The 15662-nt window shown below is 46.4% G+C and overlaps 1 protein-coding gene across 1 annotated transcript in view; it reads left to right on the top strand.

The window, feature by feature from the left end:
* The window catches only part of SLC15A1 (solute carrier family 15 member 1), a 49633-nt gene that overhangs the window by 10840 nt on the left and 23131 nt on the right, over nucleotides 1-15662 (top strand). Inside the window, exons 2-9 of the mRNA XM_036122426.2 lie at nucleotides 4685-4701; nucleotides 5104-5185; nucleotides 5285-5426; nucleotides 6342-6461; nucleotides 10567-10666; nucleotides 10889-10979; nucleotides 12821-12904; nucleotides 15194-15276. Of these exons, the coding sequence (XP_035978319.1) occupies nucleotides 4685-4701; nucleotides 5104-5185; nucleotides 5285-5426; nucleotides 6342-6461; nucleotides 10567-10666; nucleotides 10889-10979; nucleotides 12821-12904; nucleotides 15194-15276 (719 nt within the window). The remainder of the gene's footprint in view (nucleotides 1-4684; nucleotides 4702-5103; nucleotides 5186-5284; nucleotides 5427-6341; nucleotides 6462-10566; nucleotides 10667-10888; nucleotides 10980-12820; nucleotides 12905-15193; nucleotides 15277-15662) is intronic.

Here is a 15662-nt window from a genome sequence, read left to right on the forward strand (position 1 = left end):
GGAGGTTTGAGTCTTAGTTGATGTGAACAGTGAGTGAGCGATAAAGACCTACATGTACAGAGCTTGAGGCAAATCCTTTTTTTTATTTCCTATTGCCCTTCTTGCACACTACCACAAACTTAGGGACTTAAAATGACACGAATTTATTATCTCGCGGTTCTGGAGGTCAAAAGTCTGCATGGGTCTCACTGAGCTAAAATCCAGGTGTCGGCAGGGCTGTGTTCCTTCTGGAGGCTGTAGGGGACAATCCGGTTCCGTCTTTTCCAGCTTCGGGAGGCTGCCACATTCCTTGGCTCATGTTGGCCTCCTAGAAATCACTATCACTCCAACCTCTGTTTCCTTCTTCACATCTCCTCCTTTGACTCTTTTAAGGATCCATGTGATTACACTGGGGCCACCACACAGTCCAGGATAAACTCCCCATCTCACGGTCTTTAACTTAATCACATCTGCAGAGTCCCCTGACCATGGAAGGTAACACATCCAGAAGTTCCAGGTGTTAGGACGTGGACATCTTGGAGACCACTGTTTCTGCCTGCCATGCCATACAGTCCTAAATGCAATACATAGCTCACTCCCTCAATTTCACTCTTGGTGATGATGGGGAGGAGTTTCCTCTCTGCCTAAAGGTAAGAACTGCTCAGACAGCAGCAGATTCTTCATTCCTTCCAACTTCCCAAGTCCAAGTCCTAGAAATGCACTCTTCACGCCCATCATGATGCTGAGAGAATTCTTAATTTCTAGGTCATGAACCATTACAGTTAGAATTTCCATCCCTAAATGGTTCAAAATATGGAATATGCTTTGTTAGATAGTAGGAAATACCTTAATGAAGAGATTTCATTAAGTAGTGGGAAATTATTAATAGACTGTCTTTCTTGGTTTTGCTTGCTCTCCCTCCAAGTCAGTAATCACAGAAAGGTATAATGTACACTTACTTTATTAAATTCTTTAGCCAAAAGAAAGACAAAAGGGCCTGCTAGGCCTAGAGTAACAACAGGAGCCAAGGTTGACTCTGTACCCAACACTGGCACGCCTGATTCTAAGCTGCTTTATTTACTCCGATCAGTAGTTACATCCAAGTGACCCATGGCTGGTGCTAGGACCGAGGACCACTCAACTGTGCTGATTAGATTTACTGTCAGGATACGGACGTATAAGGCTCAACATGCACGCCCCTTGAGCTTTCTCAGAGAGCGATCCTGTTGACACAGATGGGAGATAAGAAATGCTGACTGCAATATGCATCCACCAAATAGCTCTGAATTCTGCAGCAGAAGAGGTTAGCGACCTCTGCCCCGCCATAATCAAAGTTGCTCTTTGGAACGCACACCTTTCTGAAAATAACAAGCTTCCTGGGTGATGGCCAGGTACTAAATCTCGGATTTTCTCCTGGGTGAGCGTAGGGATTTCATTTTCCATTATGTAGTTCTGAGTGTGATGGTTGCTGTAACAAGACCGAAGCTCTCTTTTCTGTAACCGTTTATGTTTGAAGTAAACAAAATCTTTACCATTATTATTTGGCAAACAATAGGTGCTATACAGTATTTTTCAAAAAAAATGATAGGTGTGGGGCACCTGGGTGGCTCCGTCGGTTAAATGACCTACTCTTGGTTTCGGCTCGGGTCATGATCTCTGGGTCCTGGGATTGAGCCCCACATCGGACTCCGCGCTCAGTGGGGAGTTGGCTTGAGGATTCTCTCCCTCTGCCCCTCCCCTCACTATCTCTCTCTCTTTCTCTCTCTCTCAAATAAATAAATAAATCTTTAAAAAATATTATAGGTGCTACCCTGGCCGGATGAAATCTTTTCTGAGAAACCACGTGGAAGGAACAGTTGCAGTGAAGCTCTGGGCTGTCTCTGTTGGGTTTGGGTCTCTGGCCCGCCCCCCTGCTTTTCTGTCAAGGCCAATGGCAAGGACCGGTCTGAACCCGGTGCAGGCGGTGCTCAGCTGGCTTTGTCTGGTCTTTGGGAGACAGTAGTGAGACCACATTATCTGAAGCGAAAGCTGGCAGCGCATCGTGCGGCCCTGCTGTTTCCTCTAGAAGACAGGGCACCTCCGCAATGAAACGGGCTGCAGATACCACCACCAGGCTCGTTTGGGGGCAGTTCTTCAGAAGCAGGTGTTCCTGGCTGGGTCTTTTATTCCACTGGAGAGTAGCAGGCCCCAGTCTGCCGATGAAAGCTGGCTTGTGGGCTGCACCGGGCATGGGCCCATCTGGACACAGAAGGCACCCTCAGGGTAGGAGTGGTTATTCACACACACACACACACACACACACACAATTTAGAAAAGGCTGGGGGAGGGGTGCAGGAAGTCACAAATGTCAGTGCAGGTGCCCAGAGTAGTGGCCACCACAGGAAGTGGCTCAAAACTGACCAAAACCAGGAAGGAGAGTTGTGTGAGGAGGGCCTACCTCGGAGGAGCCCCGACTGTCCCTTGGATGCAGCAGTCTGAGGGGACCCTTGGGGAAGGAGGCAGGGAAAGGAATACCCTGACCCTCTGGTGTCCCACCAGGGCTCCCCACTGGCCAAACTCGGTGGGGGGGATCGGGAGGACAGGGAGACAGTGAGGAGATGCACGCGGGGCAGCCTCATGGGCAGAAGGAGGCTAGAGCCAGGATCCGAACGTTGGACTCGACGACGGATACGACCCGTCCTTTGGAATACTTGTTCGTTCAACAAACCTTTCATTTCCACCCCGTGAAAAGCCCCGTGTGAGGTGCCGAGGACTCTGAGGAAGCGGCGTCTTCCCTGAGTGAGGCACCAGGCCTGGGCTGGGGGCTTCGCCCTCGGAACTGTTACAACAGTCCTGTGAGGGGCATGGCGTTGTCCCCCGCTGACAGGTGGGCTGTCCGGAGGGAAGCTGGGCCCACCCCTGGTCACAGCCGGAAAGCAGCATGTCTGCCCCCAGGCCCACATGCTTCACCTGTTGCCTCTCAGAGCAGCCCCTTCCCACCAGGAAGTCTGACTGGGGAGAAAACCAGGCTATTTGTGTGGAGGAATCTCCTTCCAGAACTTTATAGATGGTAAGAGTGGGGCCTGGAGCCCCGGGAGGCCAGGACAGGTTATTTCCCACCTTAGGACAAGGACTGAAATAGCACCACTGCTCTGGAGAGGGCAAAAGTGAGTGTGTGGTGTGAGGCCGGGAGCCATGCCGGGCTGGGGAAGTGCCCATGCCCACAGCACAGCGTGACCAGCCCACAAGGGGGGTGGCTGGGGGCCTCGACCACCACAGGGGTCTGGGCCAAGCGCAGTTCCTCAGGCAGACTTGCGGTTTTGTTTCATGTGGGCTGGGGCTCAGGGCCGGCACATAATGAGCATATGAGGTGACAGGCCAGCTTCTGTGTTCGCTCCCTGCTCTGGACGGCGGGCACAGAGTGTCTCTGCGGTGCTCGGGGGCCGGGGAAGTAATAAAACCTACTTACGGAGATCAGTCAGGCAACTGGACATCACAGCCTGTGGGTGGTTCTCGGGGGCAGGGGGCCCCTGAACCGGCGGGGACATCACTGTGGGACCTGTGAGAAATGCAGACTCAAGGGGCCACCCCCCCACCTGCAGAGGCAGCAGCTATGGGCGTGGGTTCGGCAACCTGCTCTCTCAAGCCCTCCAGTGATTCTGAGGCACACTGAGGCTTGAGGACCATTCTTTGGGGTCACTGATTCGTAATAGAGGCAGGGAGCGCTCAAGGGTTCCCCCAAAACAAAGGACTCTAAGATCTGGGCAGTGGGGGGTGGGCGCAGCATGTGACAGGCACTGGTGACTACAGGGCAGCCCTTTGGGGCAGGGAGCTGTGCCTCGAGACAGGGTATGGGTCAGCTCTTGTCAAAATTCAGGCGAGACCAGAGCAGGGGCTGGGCCGGGGGGCATGAAGGGTACACCTAGGATCCAGAAGGTCGAGTCAACGGCCCTTGGTTTGCATTGGCTCACGTGGATGCTCACCTTGTTTCTTCTTGCTCTTCTAATTCCCTCTTCTGACAAGAAGGCCCTGCTCGGCGGTACGTACTGGAACAGACGTTGGGGATGGGGAGACGGATAATCCTAGAGGGAGGCAGACATATGGGGCACTGCACTGTGGGAGCTCAGGGAGGCAGCCAGGGCTCTGGGAAGGTCATGCCGCGGCAAGGCTGACGACGGTGTAGGAAGGGGCCGGGGCATTCCTGACACGGGAGTTATGCACGGTCGTGTGCATTAAGGACTCCGGATGGGCGCCCGGAATAGCTGGGAATCGCGGGAGCCCTCTGTGCGTGGGGAAGGGGCTGGAAGGAAGGCCGTCACAGGTAAGGGGAAAGGTGGGTGAATCCTGTGGTAGGCATCCTGCAGCATTTCATATTTCCCTCACCGAATCCTCACCAAACACCACTGACCTCGTGAGATCGTAAAGGGCATGCAAAAATGTTTGGATTTCCTCCTGTGGGCAATGAGCAGCCTTTGAAGTGTTTTAAGGAGGAAATGGTTTTGCCACCATTCTTGGAGCCTCTGACTCTCAATTCTGACCGCAATGAGAATGGCCTGAGGAGCTAATTAAAAGAAAATCTGATGCCAGGCCCCACTCACCAGAGCGGGCTAGAAGTTTCTGGACAGCACATCTGTCTGCCCTGAGAAGTGAGAGGGTCTGAGTGTGGGCTCAGCAAAAAGTATTTTAATTACTTGACTTTAATAGTGGCGTTTTGGTTTTCTTTCAGGAATGTCCAAGTCATGGGTGAGTATCCTTTTTTCTTCTCTACATAGCTTCATTTGGCAAACTTCAGGCTGTTCTGCTCCTAAACGTTCACAGCTGTGCTTCCTTCACTTACCAGATGTCTGTCATACGCGTCAATCAGTGCAGGGACAGTCCTGAGCTTCTGTGGGAAATTTTTTCTCTTGAGGAAATGCTAGTGTCCAGCCCTTCTCGAACAAATGAGAAAACTGGATGCTTTATTTCATTGTTGTCTCTGTGTGGCGTGTAAGGGAATAAAAAACTTTGAACTCTAGATTCCATGTCTGGATAGTCAGTGACAAGTTACTAAATATACACCAGCTACTCTTCATGCCATTAACATTCATTTGTGAACGTGGGCCAGCGAGGAGCATGTTTCACTCCTACACTGTTTCCTTTTGTCAGAATTGCTTTGGCTATCCCTTGAGCATCTTCTTCATCGTGGTCAATGAGTTCTGTGAAAGATTCTCCTACTATGGAATGAGAGGTAATGATTTTCACCCTCCTCCCCTTGAGTGAAGAGCCTGAGTTACCACAGCTCCTAACTTTGTCTCCCTTCCCTCCCCCCCTTGCCCTCTGCAAAAAGCACTCCTGATTCTGTACTTCAGCCGGTTCCTTGGATGGGACGATAATCTGTCCACGGCCATCTACCACACGTTTGTGGCTCTCTGCTACCTGACGCCAATTCTGGGCGCATTGATCGCTGACTCCTGGCTGGGAAAGTTCAAGTGAGTGTTTACAGCTTCCTTGTGAAGAAATAAGCCCAAAAGTAATGATAAGCTTTGTGGTTTGGAATGATGGACGGTGGGAACAAGGAATCAAGGCCCATCAAACTCTTAGGAGAGCCTGCTAGGCCCTGTTTCGGCTCAGATCCTATCCCCAGAGTCTAGCACGGTGCCTGGCATTGAGCAGTGAGAATGCAGGTAGCACTGGTAAGTTTTTTCCTTCCTCCAAACAGTGATAACATCTTTGTCTCTTCTTGAAATAGTAGCAGGGATACTGTCCATCATTAATCATGTGTGAGGCACAGAGTTAAAGTCTAGAGAACACAAAAGCTCCCTGATGTATGTGCCCACTGCTGGTAGGCTCGTACTGCTCGCTGGACAGAGAGGACGTGGGCCGCTCACCCAGTTCCATAGGAACAGCTTCAAGAGTGTTACCCAGTAGACAGTCATCCAGAAGTCCCTAGGACTTAATGAGCAAGGAAGTGGAGGTTCTTCTGGGGCCAAATTCATGGACTATCTCAAAAGAATTCAGTTCAATACAAAAATAACCAATGGCCCACTGCTGGCCAAATATTGTTACCAGGCACAAGATAAGTCTCTCTTACTGTTTAATCATAGATGTTCTCACTTCGCAGTCAGGTAGAAGAAAACATTGAGTTTTTCAAGTAGTTCAAAGGTGAAAGAGACCTTTCCTCCTTCCCCTGGCTCTAGCCAATTTGCTCTACACTTGCTGGCCGGGCAACAAATCCTCCAACAGGCTGCTGTTCTGAGAGTTACCAACCTGACTCAAGTTTGAGGAACAAGTATACGCATGACTGGGCTGTTGCATTTTGAAGCAGGAGGCCTTTCTGTGGGAGAGGAGGAAGTGGACGGCTCTCGTGCAATTAACTTGGACTCTCTTAACCCCTTTCAACACAGGACAATTGTGTCGCTCTCCATTGTCTACACCATTGGACAGGTGGTCACTGCAGTGAGCTCAATTACTGACCTCACAGACTTCAACCATGATGGAACCCCCAACAACCTTTCCGTGCATGTGTGAGTTAACCCTACCTGCTGCCCTACCCCACCCAGCCACTGGTTGCTTCCGTGGTGCTCAAATGTTTCATCTTTTTCCTTGAACTTCACCATAAGGGTAAGGAGGGCTTTCCTTCCTCATCAGTAGGGAGAAAGCTGTTTAGTTGACTAAGAGTTGGGTCTTCGTATGTTGCCATCCTCGTAGTTGTCCAGAGTCACTGCTCTTGCTGTCTTGGGCACATCTCAACCTGAGGCACGGTCAGTGCACAGAATACTTGTGTTAATCTTGATCTTCCCTAGAGGGACATAACTCCCACGGACCTTGATCCCTAATTGTGCCAGGTTTCCTCAAGACTCGGTACCTTTGGTTGTCTTCTGGTACCATACTTCCGCTTATTTCTCAGTAATTCGGTTTTGTAAGTATTTGGTCCAGCCCTATTGTTCTGAGTTCTTGATAGAAAGTGCTACAGACAAGTGCTCCTCTGTGAGATTAATTTCCCATCACTACAGGGCCCAATAGACAACTTATAAAGATTTATTTTGTTTCCTGTGCTGGTGCCTCAGTTTCTTGATCTATGAGTAAACCATCTTATGGGTTGGGAAAATAGTCACTGAAATTCAAATTAGTCTCTGCAGTTCCTGCGTTTCTGGTTTGTTAGTCAATCCGATTGCTGTTTAGACCAGGTCCCTTGTGGCAGCACATGTGGTGCCCATAGGGCACTGTGTTGGTGGAAGGGAGTGGCTCTATGCCCAGGTCAGCAGCTCAGATCCAAAGTCTGATGCCCAACTACCCACAGAGGAGCCCTAAGACGCGGGCCACTCACCTTCCCCGTGCCTCCGGTTTCTCTTCTACAATATCAGTTAAGAACAGGGACTTTGGAGCCAGGCTAAGTGGGTTCAAATGCTGACTGTGCCCTTTGCTAGCTGTGTGACCTTGAGCAAATTTCTTAACCTCCGTGCTCAGGTCTTCTCATTTTTACTACTGCCTACCTCGGGTGGGACTGTTGTAGTCCGGGTACGGCACCTACAACGTGGCCTGGCAAGTGAGAAGTGCTCAAGAAAGCTTAGCTACTTAGTTTATTTCATGGAGTTCATATTACAGCATGCCTACAACTCTCACAAGAGTGCAGGGAGTATCATCCAATTGGCCGTGTTCAGGTGTCGTTTAAAATGCTTAGAGTGAAAAACAAAATAAAAACAAAACAAAACGAAACAAAAAAAATGCTTGGAGTGACAGCACTAAGCACAAGTTCTATTAAGAGGCAAAGTGAAAAGAAGGGCCATATGCACCCCAATGTTCATAGCAGCAATGTCCGCAATAGCCAAACTGTGGAAAGAGCCGAGATGTCAACAGATGAATAGATAAAGAAGATTGGTCCATATATACAATGGAATATTACACAGCCATCAGAAAGGATGAATACCCAACTTTTACATCAACATGGTTGGGACTGGAGGAGATTATGCTAAGTGAAATAAGTCAAGCAGAGAAAGTCAATTATCATATGGTTTCACTTATTTGTGGAACATAAGGAATGGCATGGAGGACATTAGGAGAAGGAAGGGAAAAATGAAGGGGGGGAATCAGAGGGAATCGGAGGGAGAGACGAACCATGAGAGACGATGGACTCTGAGAAACAAACTGAGGGTTCTAGAGGGAGGGGGATGGGGGGATGGGTTAGCCCGGTGATAGGTATTAAGGAGGGCATGTACTGCATGGAGCACTGGGTGTTATACGAAAACAATGGATCATGGATCACCACATCAAAAACTAATGATGTATGGTGACTAACATACATAATAAAATAAAAAATTAAAAAATTTTTAAAAAAAGAGGCAAAGGAAAGAGGCTTCAGCCAGTTAACCCAAGAAAGACGAGCATATTTTCAAGGATCCTTTCTGTGTGCAGTATCTTCCTTGACTTTATCTGTTCCATAAAATATTTTTTAGCATTTTAAAGCCATATTTACAAACAGGAAGATATGGAATAAACACATACATAACCTGGAATTTGCAGTGCCCTCTATAAATCTAACAAAATGATAAAATGAAAGTTGGTAAATTCTATGAGTGATTTTTTTTTTCAATTCAGGAGGTAAAATACTTACAGATAGCTTAGAAAATACAAATTAAAGTATCTAACCCTTGGGACACCTGGGTGGCTCAGTCGGTTAAGCATCTGCTTTCGGCTCAGGTCATGATCCCAGGGTCCTTGGATCGAGCCCCACGTCGTGCTCCCTGCTCAGTGGGGAGTCTGCTTCTCCCTCTTCCTCTGCTGCCCCCCCTGCTTGACTCTCTCTCTCTCAAAGAAATAAAATCTTCAAAAAAAAAAAATAAAGTAACTAACCCTTAATCCCTTCCATTATTATAAATAATGCCTTTTATCATTATAAAAAATATAGTAATAAATCTTAGGCTCTACTTCCTTCCAGTCTTCTGTATTTGTAAACAAGTTAAGCTCATACTACATTACCTGATACTCTGCTTTGCAATTAAATCGTGTTTTCCAATGTCTTTTAACGACTATTATGATTCTATTATGATTGTACCAGAGACAGTGCTTAAATATTTCACTTACCTGTTCTTTGACTGAAAATGATAAGGCTACAGAAGAATCCCATACACAAATCCTCACTGAGTATTCAAGCTATTGCTTTGTGTTTTCTAAATAGTAGATAATGGTATTAACGTGAAGGCCTGTGAATTCAAGTTTCACTCAGCTGTCAAGACTGCATTCCCGTGAATCATCTTCTCAAACAGGCTGAGCCCCTTGTTTGTTTAACTACTGTGGGACTGTGATTTATAATAAGCTCCTAAGACCCTTGGAATTCGCTAAGTGAGGAGAGGGAAAGTATCTCTTATTATGTTAAAGAGGTAACTTTTGGCCCCCACCTAAGGATGGGGGCTGATTGCCAAAAGAACAAATCTTGTGAGGGGCGCCTGGGTGGCTCAGTCGGTTAAGAGGCTGGCTCCTGGTTTCCATTCAGGTCATGATCTCAGGGACCTGGGATCAAGCCCCGCATTGGCTCAGCATTTAGTATGGAGTCTGCTTGAGATTCTCTCTCTCTTTCCCTCTATCCCTCCCCCATTTGTACTCTCTCTCTCTCTCAAATAAATAAATAAATCTTAAAAAAAAAAAAAAAAGAACAAATCATGTGATTAGAGGATTGGAGCTTTCATTCACACCCCCCTGACCTCAAGGGAGGGAAGAGGGGCTGGACATTGAATTAATATCCAGTGACCAATGATTTACTCAATCATGCCTATGTAATGAAGCCTCCATAAAAACCTGAAAGGACGGGGTTGGAAGAGCTTTCAGGTTGGTGAGCAAGTGCAGGTGCAGGGCAGTGGCGCCATGGAGAGGGCATGGCAGCCCCGCGCCCCTTCCCACCTACTCTGCTCTGTGCATCTCTTCCATCTGGGTGTTCCCAAGTTCTATCCTTTCATAATAAACCAGGGATCTAGTAAGTAAAGCATTTCCTGAGTCCTGTGAGCAGCTCCAGCAAATTCCTTGGACCCTCGGAGGAGGTCGTGTGAAACACTGATCTGTAGCCAGTAGGTCAGAAGTACAGGTACCAACCTGGACTTATGAGTGGCATCTGAAGTTCAAGGAGAGGATCTTTGGAACCTCCAAGCTGTAGCCAGTCAGTCAGAAGCACAGGTGACAATCCAGGCTTGCATCTTGACAGGGCAGGGAGGGGGGCAGTCTTAGAGGACCAAGCCCTTCCCCTGGGGAACCTGATTGCTCTCTCTGGGTGGATAATGTCAGAATGGAGTTGAATTGTAGGACACCCAGCTGGTGTGTGAGAATTGCTTGCTGGTGGTGTGGGGAACTCCCTCCCTACCTTGGAAATTGGGGCCAAGAACCCAAAAAGAACCACTGTGCCTGGTCTTCTGAGGGACATTAGAGGAGAGAGAGGCTCCTGCTTTTAAGAATCTCACATTTCTGGGGTGCCTGGTGGCTCAGTCAGTTAAGCGTCCGACTCTTGATCTCAGCTCAGGTCTTGCTCTCAGGGTCGTGAGTTCAAGCCCCACATTGGGCTCCACACTGGGCATGGAGCCTACTTAAAAAAAGAAAGAAAGAAAGAATCTCACATTTCTGCAATAAACCCTCTCCTTTCCCTAGGGCACTGTCCATGATTGGCCTGGCCCTGATAGCTCTGGGAACTGGAGGAATAAAGCCCTGTGTGTCTGCATTTGGTGGAGATCAGTTTGAAGAGGGCCAGGTAAGATCATGCACCTTCACAGAAATTACATAAATGAATTATAAACATCCGGAGTCACATTCCCCTGATACAAAGTCTGCTCTCCATTTGATTCTTTTCAAGGACATTTGAAAGTAGGACACTGACCAAAACTAAGTTAGAATGAAGACAGATCATCAGCTACATTTTATCCCTTGATATATAACCAAAGTCATATTGTAAACTTGTTCCTTTTTATTACAGGAAAAACAAAGAAACAGATTCTTTTCCATCTTTTATTTGGCCATTAATGCTGGAAGCTTGCTTTCTACTATCATCACTCCAATACTCAGAGGTAAAAAATATCTGAAGGGGACTTCTGTTTTTCTTTTTAATTATGGAGAGAAAGTCAGGTGGAAAGTTTAAGTCCTTGTTTGTGTGTTCGTTTTGTCCCTCTTTTCTCCCATTATACTTCCGCTGCTAGATATACTATACACTTGGAAATCCAGAAGATGAGCTGCTTGTCTTTTCTGATCTTTTTGACCCCCTGATCCCAAGGATCACTGAAGAATCTAAACCATCCCAAGTATAGCAATGAATTTTTCTAAATGATTATTAATGCAAAGTCTTTGTTCACAGTAAAGGTTAAGACAGGAGGTGCTATTTGGAAACCACACCTGGATGGGGCATAGTTGACATTTTTGCTTTCAAGCTCTGCTCCCCAGTGATGTTCAGTGAGCTAGGAAGAATTTAATGGGCACAGTTTTATTCTTTCTAAAAGAAATTCTCATCTCATCTCAGCTATGTCTAAAAGAACTGCCCAGGAAAGAGAATGAGACAGCAGCCATGTGCTGGCGGATACTCCACCGAGAGTTTGTGAATTTCCCACATGGAAAGGAATATTTGGGGACAGATTAGACCAAAACAACACCCTGGTGGCCACACTGCAAAGCATTAAATGATGAAAGAAAATATTTTGTGGGGATTTATATATTTCTGCATGGAGTAGTTATTTGAAGATGACACTTAAACCCCATTTCAACTTGTTTTGTATAAACATTTAATAGCTTGTATTCTTGCATTATGTTCCCCCATCCCCTCCCCCACCTCCACTTTCTACTAGAATATGTACTATGCATGTTTGAATTGCAGAATGTGTGAAAGGGTAATTTCAAAGATAAAATCTTGGCTCTCATACAAATATGAAATGAGCATGTGCCGAGATTATATATGACTTACTAATTAAGGAGGAAACTGGAATACTGCCGCACAATCAGCTCAAATAAGGATTTGAGCAACAGAGACTGGTATTCTTCACAGAGGGAAGAGTCCTTTTGTGTTGCCACGAACTGGAATCATTTGTACAGCTATGAACGAGAAACATTTGCGTGACTATCAATTTTCTACGAGTTAACTTCTTTCTCTACAGAACTGTGAACCAGCTAGTCAAAGACAAAGTCAGACCCCTTTCGGATCAGATTATTCCTGGAGGCACCATTCCACTGAAAGAATCCACAATAATCTCTGTTGCTCCTTCAAAGTCCGAATTTTCCTCCTTACCAATCCTAGGATTTCAGAGCTAAAATAGATCTGCAGTCAGGGGTCAGTAAACTATGGCCAATGGGCCAGATCCAGAAATCTGGACAAGACCATCCATTTGTCTACTGTCTGTGGCTGCTTTCATCTTTACAAAGTCAGGGTTGGGTAGTTGAGACAGAGCCCGAATTGTCCACAAAGCCTAAAATATTTACTATCTGGCTCTTCACAGAAACATTTGTTGATTCCTGCCCTGGGCCATCTAATTGCTTTCTAATTAGCATGAATTCAGGAACACACAATCTTGATTTCCCAGGGTACTTTTGATTTTATTTACTGAGTCCCCTGTCTTAAGTTACTGTATCCAGGTCACTTCTATCTCCCCCACTAAGAAAATCCACGTAAGGGGTGCCCACTGATTTTGGCTTGGCCAGTGTCAGCATCTATTTAGGGGCTGAGATTAGAAGCTGTGTTCAGTTCCTGCACTTCTACTCCAAAGCTGCTTGGCTCAGCTGCCAATGAAATCAGTAAGGCACATGCATAAGTCTAGAACATTCAGTGAAAACAATATGTAATAACCAGTTAGGGATTTTTAAAAATGGTAACCATATGAGTGTTACCAACGCCATAATGAATTTTAATCTTGTAATTTCTCCTCAGTTCAACAGTGTGGAATTCACAGTAAACAAGCTTGTTACCCACTGGCGTTTGGGGTTCCTGCAGCTCTCATGGCTGTATCTCTGAGTAAGTAGAAATCAGTTGAATTAATACAATCCTATGGTCAGGTCAGACCCTCACATTAATTATTGCAATCAATTTTTAGAAGTTCATGGAACAAATTGCAATAATAATTCCCATGCTCTGAGAATCAAAGCAGAGTTGGCATACTGTTTCAGAGGAAATAAGGTGAAAAAGGGTTTACAGGAAAAGGGATCCATTGAGCTGGACATTGAAAGGTTTGATACTATTTAGGCAGACTAAGATGAAAGTGACAGAATCTGTTAGACTAGGTGATCCCATGGCCGAAAGCTTTTGTTCTTATCAACATGTGCTCATCTCCAGCTTGCCTGAGACAAGGCAACCTGGTCCAGTTGCTGTTTAAATATTTCCAATGAGTATCTAGATTTCCATAATGTATCATCTCAAAATGTTTCTACTAGACGGGATGCCTGGGTGGATCGGACGGTTGAGCGTCTGCCTTCGGCTCAGGTCATGATCCCGGGGTCCTGGGATCGAGCCCCGCATCAGGCTCCTGGCTCAGCAGGGAGCCTGCTTCTCCCTCTCCCTCTGCCCCTCCACCCCTGCTTATGCTCACTTGTGCATGCTCTCTCTCTCTCAAATAAATAAATAAAATCTTTTAAAAAAATGTTGCTACTAGAATATCTTCTTGTTGGGAGGAATATATGTATCTGTTAGATACATTCATTCACACATTAGTTTCTTGGCTCTGGCTTTTTAGGAAGTGTGACAGTTTTCTCATAGGATAATCTATATTGAATGATGGTAGGTGTCTTCGTTACCTAGGTCTGTCATGACAAAATACCACACACTGGGTGGCTTCAACACAAATGTATTTATCGTCTGACAGCTCTGGAGGTGCGGAGTCTGAAATCAGCATGGCAGGAGGGCTGTGCTCTCTGTGAAGTTACGGAGAAGGATCTCTTCCAGGCCTCTTCCCTACCCGTGGTAGTCCCCTGGCCTGGGGCAGCGTAACTCCAGTCTGCCCATGGCCTGCCCCTGTGGGCACATCTGTGTCCACATTTGCCCTTTTTTGGAAGGACACCAGTCCTATTGGAGGAGGGCCACCCCAATGATCTCATCTTTTTTTTTTTTTTAAAGATTTTATTTATTTATTTGACAGAGAGATAGAGAGCACAAGTAGGTAGAGAGAAAGGCAGAGAGAGAGAGGGAGAAGCAGGCTTCCCGCCGAGCAGGGAGCCTGATGCGGAACTTGATCCCAGGACCCTGGGATCATGACCTGAGCCGAAGGCAGCCGCTTAACCAACTGAGCCACCCAGGTGCCCCTCAATGATCTCATCTTAACTCGATCTACCGCAAAGACTGTATTTTCAAATAAGGTCACGTTCTGAGATATTGGGGGTAAGGACTTCAGCATCTTTTGCGGGTGGGGCATGATTGCACCTGTAACAGTAGTACAAGAAGGAAACCGAGCCCAGTAACCATCTCAAGCCTTTACAGCCTCCCACTCAAATAACGTAGTGCCGGCACTGTTACTTTCTCTGATTTTTTTCAGTTTTTTTTTTTTTTTTTTAAAGATTTTATTTATTTATTTGAGAGAGAGAGAACGAGAGACAGAGAGCATGAGAGGGAGGAGGGTCAGGGAGAAGCAGACTCCCCGCCGAGCAGGGAGCCCGATGCGGGACTCGATCCCAGGACTCCAGGACCATGACCTGAGCCGAAGGCAGTCGCTTAACCAACTGAGCCACCCAGGCGCCCTGATTTTTTTCAGTTTTTAAGAGCGCTCAGTTATGCCCCCTTTAACCCTGTGCTCAGCTTGTAGCAGTTTCGCTTTATCCATACACCTGTGCCAGAGTTCAATATTTTCCCCTTTTTTCTGTCCCCATTTTCTTCCATAATTCTTTAAACACTGCCACACTCCCCTAAAAGACTCGTATATATATGTATATATATATACCTTCTCCTCTCTAATGCTGGGTAAGGAGATAGAGAGGATTTCAAAAACTACTGATCTAGGCCAAACGCTGTATTCAATTGGCATTAGGTAAATTTTCATTTAATCTGTATGTGTCATTCTTACATCAAAGATTATGTTCTGGTAGTGATAGGCTTCAGTGTTTGCGTGTGAGAACACAAATATACCATCGCTCAGAAGCTCCAGTGATTGTTAGGATCCAAAGCACTTTCTAAACGGGGAGATAGGGTAAGCAAGGCCATTCTGTGAGTCATCCCAGCGTTTCCAAAACAAGGTTATAACTCAAATAAAAGCACATCTTCTAGGTCACGGGCAGTTCTGTCAAACGCCTTGTTAACGCATCTTCTTTGCCTTCCCAGTTGTGTTCGTCATTGGCAGTGGAATGTACAAGAAGTTTCAGCCCCAGGGTAATGTCATGGCTAAAGTTGTCAAGTGCATCGGCGTAAGTATTTCGGTTGCTTTCTCTCGAAGACATTTAGTCACCCCAGAACCTTCTCCTTCCTTTAAAGTAAAATGCAATGGAGCATTGACTTTTCTTTAAACCTTCTATTATTGTTCTTAGCTGTTTTGATAAATTGAAGTTTCTTATAAAACTCACCAAATGGAAAAGGACACAACAGAACTCAAACAGGGAGGATAGAAAGGGCTCCTGAACTGTTAAATTAGATCAGAGGTCAGAGAAAGGCAAAGCAGAGCAACTCTTCAGCTGCCAAACTGGCAATCCCTGGCTGATGTTGGGAAGGCACGAAGCCGAAGGGGAGAGGCATGGTTTGGTGCTGTGTATCAACAGTCTCAAGTGTGGAAAGTGTCAGCCATGCTGCTTTCAGG

Source organism: Halichoerus grypus, chromosome 4 (assembly GCF_964656455.1).
Source record: "Halichoerus grypus chromosome 4, mHalGry1.hap1.1, whole genome shotgun sequence".
NCBI lineage: Eukaryota > Metazoa > Chordata > Mammalia > Carnivora > Phocidae > Halichoerus > Halichoerus grypus.